Source organism: Phacochoerus africanus, chromosome 9 (genome assembly GCF_016906955.1).
Source record: "Phacochoerus africanus isolate WHEZ1 chromosome 9, ROS_Pafr_v1, whole genome shotgun sequence".
NCBI classification, from domain to species: domain Eukaryota; kingdom Metazoa; phylum Chordata; class Mammalia; order Artiodactyla; family Suidae; genus Phacochoerus; species Phacochoerus africanus.
In genome coordinates this window covers 113,055,853-113,069,809 of record NC_062552.1, presented here as the reverse complement: position 1 = coordinate 113,069,809, position 13,957 = coordinate 113,055,853, and the positions used below count along the sequence as shown (strand labels likewise).

Sequence of the window (13,957 nt, the reverse complement as noted above, 5' to 3'; positions counted from 1 at the left end):
GCCAGCCTATGCCAGAGCCACAGCAATGCAGGATCCAAGCCGCGTCTGCAACCTACACCACAGCTCAGGGCAACGCCGGATCCTTAACCCATTGAGCGAGGCCAGGGATTGAACCTACAACCTCATGGTTCCTAGTCAGATTCGTTAACCACTGAGCCACAACGGGAACTCCCTATTTTTTTAAATTAAAAATGTTTTTTTTTGTCTTTTTGCCTTTTCTAGGGCTGCTTCCCACAGCATATGGAGATTTCCCAGGCTAGGGTCTAATTGGAGCTATAGCTTCCAGCCTACTCCAGAGCCACAGCAATGTTTGTTTTTTGTTTTTTTTTGTTTTTTTGTATGTGTGGAAATTCTAAGAAAGCATTGAATCTAAGAATTAGAATATTATAATTATCTATATGTATATAAACATTTTTAGCAGCAATTTTAGAAATATAATATCTCCTTGGAAGTATTTTACAAGATATAGACTTTGTTTTGGCTAGCCTTAACTGCTCCTTAGGATAGGGCTTGAATACAAGGGCAAATGCCAGATACTTTACTACAATATAAAATGAGTTAATGTTTAAATGTCTAAAATTTTAAACTCTCCTACATCTAAAATAGTTAATCAGCAAATGACTTGTTAAATCTGTATTCAGCTGTTTGCACAATTAAAGTTCTTGCTACTCCTTTGAGGCGTATAATTTGTAAAAATTAATTATGATACAGTTTCACAAATGTATTTGTTTTTGATTTTTTTATCCATATGTGGCTTAATAAGTGCATCGCTAAAATAAATAAACAGCATATTTTAAGAGTTTGTTTCTTGGAGTTCCCGTTGTGGCACAGCGGAAAAGAATCTGACTAGGAACCATGAGGCTGTGGGTTGGAACCATGAGGCTGTGGGTTTGATCCCTGGCCTCGCTTAGTGGGTTGAGGATCTGGCATTGCTGTGAGCTGTGGTGTAGATTGAAGATGAGGTTCTGATCTGACATTGCTGTGGCTCTGGCCCAGGCCAGCAGCAGCAGCGCCAATTAGACCCCTAGCCTGGGAACCTCCATATGCCGCCAGTGTGGTCCTAGAAAAGACAAAAAAAAGAGAGTATTTTTAAGACCTTTTGATTTTGGTTAAAAGTGGTATACCATTATAACCAAAACAGCTTTAGATTCCTAAAGAATGCCCAATCTTGGGGAGGGGGGAAGCGCAATATTCTATATTTATGGCAAAAAGTAAATATTTGTAGAATTTAATGCATAGAAGTGGTACGTGTTATAGATCAAACATAGTACACACAGTCCACTGCTCAGGTAGAACATAGCACATAAGTACAGTTAACAGAAATGTGTTGTAATCAATCCAAATAAATGTAATTAGAAAAGTTTTTTTTTTTTCAGAGTCTTTGTTTTTTTTTATTTTTTTAGTATTTAGGAGAGTGGGTGAAACTAAATAATCTTTAAAAAAATAATGGTTTCCGGAGTTCCCGTCGTGGCTCAGTGGTTAACGAATCTGACTAGGAACCATGAGGTTGCGGGTTCGGTCCCTGCCCTTGCTCAGTGGGTTAAGGATCCGGCGTTGCTGTGAGCTGTGGTGTAGGTTGCGGACGCAGTTTGGATTTGGCATTGCTGTGGCTCTGGCGTAGGCCGGTGGCTACAGCTCCGATTCGACCCCTAGCCTGGGAACCTCCATATGCCTCGGGAGCGGCTCAAGAAATGGTAAAAAGGCAAAAAACAAAACAAAACAAAACCAGCTTTTCCAGTGGCCAAATGCATTCATATATGCTTTGCATTTGAATCTCATGCGGGAGCTGTGAAGGAAGTATTACCTTACTTTACACTTGAGAAAACTGAATCGGACTGATTGACTTTTCCACTTCCTAGCTAGCAAGTGTTGGAAATTAATCCCAGGACTTTGGACTTTAATCAATGTCTCCTTTCTTCTATGAGTTGCCATTCAAAAGAAAGAATAGGAGTAGGAATAGTACCTGTTTTCTAAAAAGGTGCTACTATTCTTTCCTTACAGATGACATGTAATTTATTTTATAAACATGATCAGAGTTATAGAAAATAATTAGCAGTAGGACTGAGACTTTCTGTTGTGTTCAGGTGTGTTTGGATTTTCAAAAATTTGATTTCCATGTGGCTTGTCAAGGATAGATTACTCCTAGGAGTTATTTTCTGCATAACATTGGAGGGGGGCCGTGTGGTGTAGTGTAGTGGTTTTTAGACTTTAACAGTTAGAAGAATTGCTTGAGAATTTAATAGCTCTGTAGAGCTCACTGCTGTCCAGGTACTTCTGCTAGAGGTGGTCCAAAGACAGCACTTGGAGAAACACTGGTTTTAGAGTTTTTAACACACACAACGAATATCTATCTGATAAGGTATTGCTGGTGATTTAATACATGATATTGATTTAATCTTGGAAGAGAATGTGGTACATAATACATGTTTAGAATATTCCATTCGTATGTGATGACTTGGGTGGCAACGTAGAAGTGAAGGAATATTCATTCTTTCATTCAAAATTCACTGAATTCCTGCACTATTCTAGTTGTTTGGATATAAAGGGAACGTGGATACATTGTTCGCTATTGTTGAGTTTATTTGATTAGTAGACTCGTTTTAAAGATATGGTTCTTCTTCCCTTGTAAAAAATTCTAAGATGGGAGTTCCCGATGTGGCTCAGCGGTTAGCAATCCCGACTAGCATCCATTGGGACATGGGTTCAATCCCTGGCCTCGCTCAGTGGGTTAAGGATCCAGTGTTGCTGTGGTTGTGGTATAGGCTGGCAGCTGTAGCTCCGATTTGACCCCTAGCCTGGAAACCTCTATATGCCACAGGTGCAACCCTAAAAAAATAAAAAAAGATAAAAAGACCTTAAATAAATAAGTAGAATAAAATAAAATAAAGAAAAAATTGTAAGATGAAATTAATATTGAGGACATGTTTATATAATTACTCTTTCTCTCTGTAAATTAAAAACTCATTTTTTGGAGTTCCCTGGTGGCCTAGTAGTTAAGGATCCAGTGTTGTCGCTGCTGTGGCTCATATCACTGCTGTAGCTCAGGTTCAATCCTTGGAGTTTTCTGCATGCTGTGGGCGAGGCCAAAGAAAACAAAACGAAACAAAACCCAAAGCCAAAAAACCCAAACCAACAAACAAAAAAACTCACTTTTTGACTGAGGATTATAAAGCCTCAGTATCATTGTTTCTCATTTTATTGTTGCTCTGAAGCTGTATTATTCAATACAGTGGCCCTTAGATGTTTACAGCTATTCAAGTCAAGTAAAATTGTAAATTTAGTAACATTATAAATTTAGTTCCTCAGCTGCACTGGCCGCATTTCAAGTGCCCAGCAGCCACATGTGGCTAGTGGCTGCTGTTCTGGAGCGTGCAGATACAGAACAGTCACCTTGTAGGAAGGTACAGTATTCCTGTAGAGCCTCAAACAAAGCAGTGATTTTTCTAGTTGCCTTGATCTGTAAATTAATCTTGAGGTAAATATTAGCCGTGGCCTGGGGCTCTCGTTTCTACCCCTGAGTGCATGAGCACTCTTTCAGGTTGACCGTGTCAAAGGTGAGGACTGATTTACCTGAACAGTTTCATTACACAGCAGCTGGAATCTGAATGCTAATATTTGGGTGTTTTTCTTAAACTTCTTAGTAAGACACTTAAGTTATTTTACTGCTTTAGGTATAGCTTTTCTTGTGTGTGTTTGGGGGTGGGGTGGGTGGGTGGATGTATTTACCTACATTAGCATTATAGTTGCTTTATTAATTTATTTAAAAAAAATTTTTTTGGTCTTTTTTTTTAGGGCACATGAAAGTTGCTAGGCTACGGGTTGAATCAGAGCTGTAGCCATCAGCCTACACCACAGCCACAGTAACATGGGATCCGAGCCCCATCTGTGACCTTATGTGCCTTCAGTTTCACAGCAACGCCGGATCCTTAACCCGCTGAGCGAGGCCAGGGATTGAACCTGTGTCTTCATGGATACTTACTAGTCAGATTCGTTTCTGCTGAGCCACGACGGGAACTCCCATTATTACAGTTGCTTTAAATTTGCACCTAATGCACTTTGGAGGATGAAGAGAGTTGCAGTTGTATCTTTATTACTAGAATTTACAGTATTTACATGAAATAATTTGTATAGAAATCATTTATAGAAACCACATTTGAGCGTTGTGAAAAGTTGGATTAACACTGTCTAGTCAGGGGAGTTCCCATGGTGGCTCAGTGGATAACCAACCTGATTAGTATCCATGAGGATGCGGGTTCAGTCCCTGGTCTTGCTCAGCAGCTTAAGGATCCGGCGTTGCTGTGAGCTGTGGTGTAGGTCGCAGACACGGCTCTGATCTGGCATTGCTGTGGCTGTGGCGTAGGCCTCCAGCTGTAACTCCCAATTTGACCCTGGTCTGGTAACTTCCATATGCTGCATGCGCAGCCCTAAAAAAGTAAAAAATAACAACAGCAAAAAAACACCTACTATCTTGTCAGATTTCAACTAGGTAGAAGCCTAGTTATGCTTTTTATAAACTATTAATTATGATAAATTTAGTATTTTGATAATTTAAAAACTTATTTTTTTTCAGTATTTTTGTTGTGGTTGAACTTACGTGAAATGGTGTAGCACCTGCTGCATTCTGATGTCTGGACATTTGCTGTGCAGAGTTCAAGAAATAGTCTGCAAGCATAATTGACTTTTCACCTCTGTTTCCTGGATGAGTATCTACATAGAGATAGGTCTTGCCGCTCTTTTTCCCCTGTCAGGTTTTGCTGTGGCCCTTTTCTGAGAAGAGAAGCGATATAAGCCTGTGGTCCCTTGGTCCCAGGTCCTAGATTAGAGCAATTAATGTACAGAAATCCTCTTGTACGTTTCTGTCTCCTTCAGTGACTCCCCCTCTTTCCAGATCACTTACTTCAGCCTCTGGTACTACAACAAGCAAAACCAGCGCCGGTGGGTGGATTTGGAAAAACCTCTCAAGAAGCAGCTGGATAAATATGCATTGGAACCTACTGTCTATTTTGGAGTCGTGTTTTATGTGCCTTCAGTTTCACAGCTGCAGCAGGAGATTACCAGGTAAGGAATATCGTGCTGCCTGTTTTTAGGATGTGTAGTGAGATTAAAAAAGTGAAACTAAGGTTGAAGTCAGGAGTTCAAATTAAACCTTGCCCTCTGGCCCCGCATTTTTAGCTGCAGTGTCACGGGGAGGTTCTGGTATGGGATGTGTCAGAGTGCTTTATTGCATGTTGCATGGATTATGGGTTCGAAAGGCCCAAAGGAATGATTAAGGGGAAATAGGATGTTTTTACCCTGGTGGCGAACTCTTCTTGTAGTGCTATCACTTTTTAATGTTTTTTGTTGATTTGTTTCTTATCTTTGTAACAGTGACATGAGAAAGGAGATTTTTAAAAAATTAGTCACAAAGTCTGTATCTACTGAAGGAAGCGTGTAGAAGGGTCCTTCTAGTTGTGACACCAGCAGCCGAATTCTATACGCAGATGGGGGGAGAAGGACAGGTAGAGAGTTTGAGATCAGAAAACTTTGGGCAGTAAGTGCACTTAAAAGGGACAAAGGCAGAAAAGGTAGAAGGTACCAAGGAGTGGGCTAGAGGATCTAATTTTTTTTTTTTTTTTTCATAAAGATGAAGCAAAAAACCAAGGAATAAAATTTGGATTCTTGAGCCTGCCTTTTATATTCTTCAAAATCCACCACCAACCTTATATTTTTAGACCTTTTTTTTTTTTTAATTATGTTTTAGGGCCATACTCCCTGTCTATGGAAGTTCCCTGGCTAGGGGTTGAATCAGAGCCACAGCTGCTGGCCGACACCACAGCCACAGCAATCCCAGATCTGAGCCGCATCTGTGACCTACACCACAGCTCACGGCAACACCAGATCCTTAACCCACTGAGTGAGGCTGGAGGCTGAACCTGCCTCCTCATGGTTACTAGTCAGGTTTGTTATTGCTGAACCACAATGGGAACTACTCTTTTTTTTTTTTTCCTTAAAGATAAAAAAAAAGGCCAAGGAATAAAATTTTGGATTCTTGCCTTTCGTATTTTCCAAAATCCACTACTACCCTTATCTTTATTTAGACCCGTTTAACGTCACTTTTGAGCCGAGCTGGACTACTTCCAGTGTCCTGAACATGCTATCTGCCTTCTCACTTTGGTGTCCTGTACCTTGCTTTCATATCTATGTGCTGGAATCCTGTTCATCTGAATTTTAGTTCAAAAGGCACCTCCTCTATAAAGCTTCTGTGACCCCTGCAGGCTGGAATGAGTTTTGCTCTCTCCAGGCTGTTCTAGAATTTGCTTGTACTTACGTTAAGATGGCAGTTGTCACAGCCTTTCACTATAGTTATTTGTGTACCTGTCTTTTTCTTAGATTTTTAAACCCATGTTTTCTTTAAACTTTGCCTTTCGAAAAATATTTAACACATGAGTTCCCATTGTGGCTCATTGGGTTATGAACCCAACTAGTATCCATGAGGATGTGTGTTCCATCTCTGGCCTCGCTCAGTGGGTTAAAAATCCGGTGTTACTGTGAGCTGTGGTGTAGGTTGCAGACGCAGCTCAGATCCTGCATTGCTGTGACTGTGGCGTAGGCCAGCAGCTGCAACTCCAGTTTGACCCCTAGTCTGGGAACTTTCATATGCTGCAGTTGTGGCCCTAAAAAGCAGGAAAAAAAGCCTTAACATAATGCCCTGCAGATATTAAGAACTTGGTACTCAGAGTTCCCGTTGTCGCTCAACAGTTAACAAACCTGACTAGTATCTATGAGGATGTGGGTTCAATCCCTGGCCTTGCCGTAAGCTGTGGTCTAGGTCTCAGATGAGGCTTGGATCCTGCGTTGCTGTGGTCGTGGTGTAGGCCGGCAGCTAAAGCTTCAATTCGAACCCTAGCCTGGGAATCTTCATATGCTATGGACGCAGCCCTAAAAAGCAAAAAAAAAAAAAAAAAACAAAAAAAACCCCCAAAAAACAAAACTGAAAGAACCTGCTACTGCCCTGTGTTTGTGGAATGTTCTTTTTATGTATCGAGTTTACAGTTAATTATTGGAAGAAGATGGAAAACCAAAGAAGCTAGGATCAGTTGTAGGGATAAGCATGCACTGACTGTAACACAGATCTGAGATATAAATACTGGAGAGAGAAATAGGTAGGAGGAGAAAACAGCAACTGACCACCTTGACTCATTTATTTAAACCTTTTTTTTTTGTCTTTTCTGGGGCCGCACCCACGGCATATGGAGGTTCCCAGGCTAGGGGTCTCATTTGAGCTGTAGCCACAGGCCTGTGCCAGAGCCATAGCAATTCAGGATCTGGGCCGCGCCTGTGACCTATACCACAGCTCATGGCAATGCTGGATCCTTAACCCACTGAGCAAGGCCAGGGATTGAACCTGCAACCTCATGGTTCCTAGACGGATTTGTTAACCACTGAGCCATGAAGGGAACTCCCTTATTTGAACCTTTATTAAAGATATAATACAGGGAGTTCCCGTTGTGGCGCAGTGGTTAACAAATCCAACTAGGAACCATGAGGTTGCGGGTTCGATCCCTGCCCTTGCTCAGTGGGTTGACGATCTGGCATTGCCGTGAGCTGTGGTGTAGGTCACAGACGTAGCTCGGATTCTGCGTTGCTGTGGCTCTGGCGTAGGCCAGAGGCTACAGCTCCGATTCAACCCCTAGCCTGGGAACCTCCATATGCCGTGGGAGCGGCCCTAGGAAATAACAAAAGACCAAAAAAAAAAAAAAAGAAAGATATAATACAGTGTGTAAGATTTATATTGGTTACTGTGGGAGGTGAATGTACAAATGGAGATGCTTTACCCTTACTCTGGAGGAGTTCCTCACAGCCTGATGGAACTGACAGTTCACGTAAGTCAAACAGTTATAGTGTATTGTGGTAATAAATGCTTTAGTTAAGGCCCTGGACTTCTAGGGGCGGGATGTGGGGAACATGAACAGGGAAGGTAAAGGAGCTGACTTTTGGAGTTCCTGTTGTGGCTCAGTGGTGACGAACCCGACTAGTATCCATGAGGACACGGGTTCGATCCCTGGCCTTGCTCAGTGGGTTAAGGATCTGGTGTTGCCATAAACTGTGGTGTAGGTCTCAGATGCGGCTTGGATCCCTCGTTGCTATGGCTGTGGCATAGGCTGGTAGCTGCAGCTCTGATTCAACCCCTAGCCTGGGAATGTCCATATGCCGTGGTACAGCCCTAATAGAATTTTAGGGACAATGCAATGAAAGATAATAATAAAAGGAAGCACTTCTGTTCCTTACTGTATGTTTGCCACTATGGCCAAGCACTTTACACTTGTTAATTCGCTTAATTCTCACAACCAATCCTATAATATAGGTATTGTTGTTATTTCAGTTTCGTGGATGAAGAAAAGTAGTCAGAAAGGGCAACTCTTTTGCCCAAGGGCACACCGCTCTTAGGCAGTGGCACTGGGATTTCAGTTCAGGCTGGCTCCTGAATCCTTGCTCTCTACCATTGTAGTCTGTGGACAAAAGTATAAAAATACTTAAAAAAAAAATTATGATAAAAATACTAGAAAAATCCATAACTGATTTGTGGCCGTTAAGAACATGAGCTTTGGAGTCATTTGGGCCTGGCTGAATGCAGACGCCAACTCTGTGGGTTTGAGCATGTGACGTAATTTGAGCTCCAACCCCTCATCAGTAAAAGGGGGCTCTTACGTTGGAGACAATGGCCAAGAGGGTAATGAGGGATGTTCATTCAGGTTATGCCTGGATTTTAGCTCTGAGCTTCATGGCAGTCAGGGGGAAAGAAGGAATATTTTGAATTCCAGCATTCATTTTCTTTCCTTTTTTTTTTTTGTCTTTTGTCTTTTGTCTTTTTAGGGCTGCACCCACGGCATCTGGAGGTTCCCAGGCTAGGGATCTAAGCAGAGTTGCAGCTGCTGCCTACACCACAGCCACAGCCATGCCAGATCCGAGCCACCTCTGCGACCTACCCCACAGCTCATGGCAACGCCAGATCCTCAACCCACTGAGCGGGACCAGGGATCGAACCCGCAACCTCATGGTTCCTAGTCGGATTTGTTTCCGCTGCGCCACGATGGGAACTCCAGCATTCATTTTCTGAGGAAGAGAAGCGTACCAGTTTGCACACCTGACAGATTTTCCTGGTGTATCATTTAGAAGGACATTATCAGGGGGGATTTTATGTAAAAGGTATTGAACAAGCAATGAGTAAATGTGGAGGAAACGACTCTCATCACAGCAAAAGTATACTATAAGGCAAAGAAAAAAATTCTGTTGAAGGCTAAGTTAATGTGGTTCAGGTGTGCCGCTTTCCAGTGAGAAAAGTATGGAAAGAACCAAGAATATTTAGAGTGGACTATGTGGAGAGCATGTTCAGTAGATATATTTCTTTATGCACAACCTTCCAGTAGGTGATTGAAAGAAACTGCCTGGTAGAAAGTTTCAAGATTTCCTCTTTGACAGGATCCCAGAGCTCCCAGCCTTCTGTTGCGGGCTGAGGGGGATCTGTGGGTTCCGCAGGTGGAAGGGGATAAAGCTGGATCTAAATTCTTCTTCTTGCAATGGATGGTGTTTTGGTCAGGTTCTTCGATAACAAAGAATGGAAACCTCAAAGGTAGCTAGAGTAAATGAAGATGATGTAAAGACATCTATGAAGTGATTAAAGGGGTGGGCTCTTGGCGGAATTCAGATGTGACCTGTACCTGGACAGACATCAAACCTGGAAGAGCTTCTGTCTTTTTTTTTTTCTTTTTTTTAGGGCCGCACCCGAGGCATATGGAGGTTCCCAGGCTAGGGGTCAAATCAGAGTTGTAGCCACCGGCCCACCCCACAGCCATAGCAATGCCAGATCTGAGCTGCATCTTCGACCTACACCATACATGGCCATGCCGGATTCTTAACCTTTTGAGTGAGGCCAGGGATCGAACCCATGTCCTCATGGATACTAGTTGGGTTTGTTAACCACTGAGCCATAGGAACTCCTGGAAGAAATTCTGGATTCAAGATAGTTCTGTAGACCATACTGGCAGAAAGTTGGTGGACCTTCTTTCAACAATGGATCCCCAGCATCTAGAACAATGCTTGATGTATAGCAGACCCTAGTAAATTACCTAAGTGAATAAATGAAAGGCAGAATAAATCTTCACCGTAGAGCTTTAAGATGGACAAGTGATACTGATGAAATACTGCTCACTGGCTGGAAGTACTTTTTGTTTTGGCCATGCCCACAGCATGTGGAAATTCTTTGGCCAGGGATTGAACCAGTGCCATAGCAGTGACCCAATCTGCTACAGTAACAACAGTGGGTCCTTAACCTGCTGTATCATGAGGGAATTCCCTGACTGGCTGAAAGTAGATGGCTGCTAATAGTAATAACAAATGTTCATTAAATTATTTTGTAGTATTATACTAAGAGCTTTACATATATTCCTTGATATGTTCAGCCTTGTGAAGGGATGGTAGTATCCTCATATTACTAATGATAATTTGTTTATTGATTGATTGATTGACTCTTTAGGGCCTCACCTGGTACGTATAGAAGTTCCCAGGCTAGGGGATGAGTTGAAGCTGCAGCTGCTGGCCTACACCACAGCTGCAGCAACACGGGATCTAAGCCACGTCTGTGACCTACACTGCAGGCAACACTGGATCCTTTAACCCACTGAGCAGGCCAGGAATTGAACCTGCATCCTCATGAATACTAGTCAGGTTTGTTAACTGCTGTGCCACGACGGGAACTCCACTAGCGATAATTTAAACCCACAGATTATGCCTTGCCCAAGTTCAGGCAAAATGCTAAGTTGAAGATCTGAAATTTAACTTGGGTCTGCTTGACTACAGCTTGTGCTGGTAACTAGTGCCCTATATATTGAAAGCCTAAACAGAAATAAGCTCACATTACAAGAATATTGAGAAAGCATCTTAGCAGCTATTCTTTTTGGTATTTCATCAAACAATATCTTAATATACGCCTGGTCTAAAATATCAGGGACCATTTTCTTCTGGCTTTACTTTCCAGAGTTAGTAAAGTCTTACATCAGCAAGTTACTAATTAGAGTTTTTAAAGATTGGCCATTGATTCTCTGTTTCTCCAACTAAAATGGTGAAACTTAGAGACTGTTTTATAGGACATAAGACAGATGACTAGCTGTCTTCTAAATGATTATAGCTTGTAACTTTGAAATAACTACAGCGACTGTAAATTGATTATAGTATGTTTGGGGGTGTGTGTGTGTGTGAGTATAGATAAGGTCAAAGACATTCCTGTCATTCTTTGAAACCATCTGATCTTTTTTTTTTGCCATTTTTGGGGCCGTTCCCTCGGCATGTGGAGGTTCCCAGGCTAGGGTTCTTTCTAATCGGAGCTGTAGCCACCGGCCTACGCCGGAGCCACAGCAACTCGGGATCCGAGCCGCGTCTGCGACCCACACCACAGCTCACGGCAACGCCGGATTGTTAACCCACTGAGCAGGGCCAGGGATCGAACCCGCAACCTCATGGTTACTAGTTGGGTTCGTTAACCACTGCGCCACGACGGGAACTCCGAAACCATCTGATCTTAAGGTTTTGGTTAGTTTATGCTCCTCCACCAAATTATGTTAAAGTGCACTGTGTCTTAATTTGGAGGTAATACTGATACTGACTTTTGAAAATTGTCCTCTTTTTTTTTTTTTAATAGGTATCAGTATTATCTTCAGCTGAAGAAAGATATCTTGGAAGGAAACATTCCCTGTACATTAGAACAAGCAATTCAGCTAGCAGGTTTAGCTGTTCAAGGTAAATAATGGCAATTAATAATGTAATAGATCTATCAGATTAAAATGTATGTTAAAAATAGTAAGGGGTTTATAAAGTAACTGACTTTATAGAAAGTAACTACTATAGAGCAGTTTTCTATATTAGTAAAATATCATTCTGTTATCTAAAGGGCTTCCTTGTGGGGAGTAAATGAGTTTGGATTACCTCAATGAAATATGAGACTTCTGGAAGCTTTGGCATGTCATCAGATGTCAGCAGAGCAAACAGATCAAAAATAGAGAGAAAATACACACACACACACGCACACACAGCATTTAACATGCTGTACATTCCTCTAGTTCAAGGACTTGATCTGCTGCTAGCTTATGTTTTCAAAAGAAAGATCAGCCAGTGAGTTGATGAGGTTACGTTCTCTTAATACTTTAAGCATACATTATTTATTTGGTGTCTTAAACAGTTGTCCTAGATTGTAGAGCATTGTTAACCACAATAGTTTTGCATTTCGCAAGGATTTTTGAATTGTTTGTTATTTTTCATGTATCTAATCTATGTGTATGTCATATACTTAGGAATGATTACTGATGGGGCATTATTTACAGTAATAACTGGCATTTAATCTTGGGAGTTGAATTTTAATCAGAATCATTACAAAATGCATTCAGATATTAGCAGGCATGGAGACATATCTCTAGACAAGCAAATGCCTGATACACATAGCGCCGCATTCAAAGGAGTGTGTACTTTGAATGCAAGGTACTTTGAATCTTCTTAAGTGCCATCTTTGGCTTTAAGACTTAGTTTTTCATACGCTTTTTGCTGAATTTTTTAACTGTTTAGTTTTTCTTTTTTTTTGTCTTTTTGCGTTTTCTAGGGGCACTCCCACGGCACATGGAGGTTCCCAGGCCAGGGGTCCAGTTGGAGCTGTAGCCACCGGCCTACGCCAGAGCCACAGCAACGCGGGATCTGAGCTGCATCTGCAACCTATACCCCAGCTCACAGCAACTCTGGATCCTTAACCCACTGAGCAAGGCCAGGGATCGAGCCCACAACCTCATGGTTCCTAGTCGGATTCGTTAACCACTGCGCCATGACGGGAACTCCACAGTTAAGTTTTCTAAGGAAATACATCTTACTGTAACATACTCAGATGATATAATTCCATTCTCTAGAGGTAATCACTACTTTGAATGGTTCGGTTTCTTCCTGATGTTTTTCTGTGTGTAAGTAAGCATACATGATTACAGGGTAGGTTTTGTTTGTTTTTTAATGACAAAAATTGAGATCATTTATATAGTTTCTGTCTTTTTTTTCACATTATTAAAAGGCATTTTTCTAAGTCAACTCAAATGAATCTACCTTATTAATGTTTTCTAAAATTTTTAAAAATTTGAAAAATATACACTTTATGGAGTTCCTGTCATGGCCCAGTGGAAACGAATCTGACTAGCATCCATGAAGATGCAGGTTCGATCCCTGGCCTTGCTCAGTGGGTTAAGGATCTGGTGTTGCCATGAGCTGTTGTGTAGGTCACAGACGTGGCTCGGATCCTGCATTGCTGTGATTGTGGTGTAGGCCAGCAGCTACAGCTCCAATTCAACCCCTAGCCTGAGAACCTCTATATGCTGTGGGTAAGGCCCTAAAAAGACAAAAATAAAAACAAAAATATATATATACACTTTAGGAGTTCCTGCTGTGGCACCATGGGTTAAGTATCCAGCATTGTCACAGCTGTGGTGCAGGTTGCAGCTGTGGCTTGGATTCGATCCCTGACCCAGGAACTTCCATATGCTGCAGGCATGGCCAATATACACATACACACACCTTATAAGCTGTAAGGCAAATTTGACTTCTAACCATCTCTGTACTGCATACTGAAATATAGTTGTGCATGTTGTGCTTCCAATTAAACATAATTGACCTGTGACTATTTGTCATTTTATATAGCTGATTTTGGTGACTTTGATCAGTATGAATCCCAGGACTTTCTTCAGAAATTTGCCTTGCTTCCTGTGGTAAGATTTCTTTTGCCATTGGGGCTTTCTGTAAACAGTATATTTCTATACGCTTAATAATCCCTGAAGTGAAGTCCATGTGGTAGACTTACTAGACAGGAATAGAGTTAAAAAAAATCAGTTCCCTCTTGTAAACATCTGAAGTATAAATGCTTTCTCTGTTGTAGTCTTCTGGTCCTTGTAAACCCATA

The 13,957-nt window shown here is 41.6% G+C and overlaps 1 protein-coding gene across 1 annotated transcript in view; it reads left to right on the top strand.

Moving 5' to 3' along the window:
• The window catches only part of PTPN21 (protein tyrosine phosphatase non-receptor type 21), an 83,871-nt gene that overhangs the window by 30,555 nt on the left and 39,359 nt on the right, over positions 1-13,957 (top strand). The window contains exons 3-5 of the mRNA XM_047795184.1: positions 4,889-5,058; positions 11,675-11,772; positions 13,699-13,766. Coding sequence (XP_047651140.1) covers positions 4,889-5,058; positions 11,675-11,772; positions 13,699-13,766 — 336 coding nt within the window. The remainder of the gene's footprint in view (positions 1-4,888; positions 5,059-11,674; positions 11,773-13,698; positions 13,767-13,957) is intronic.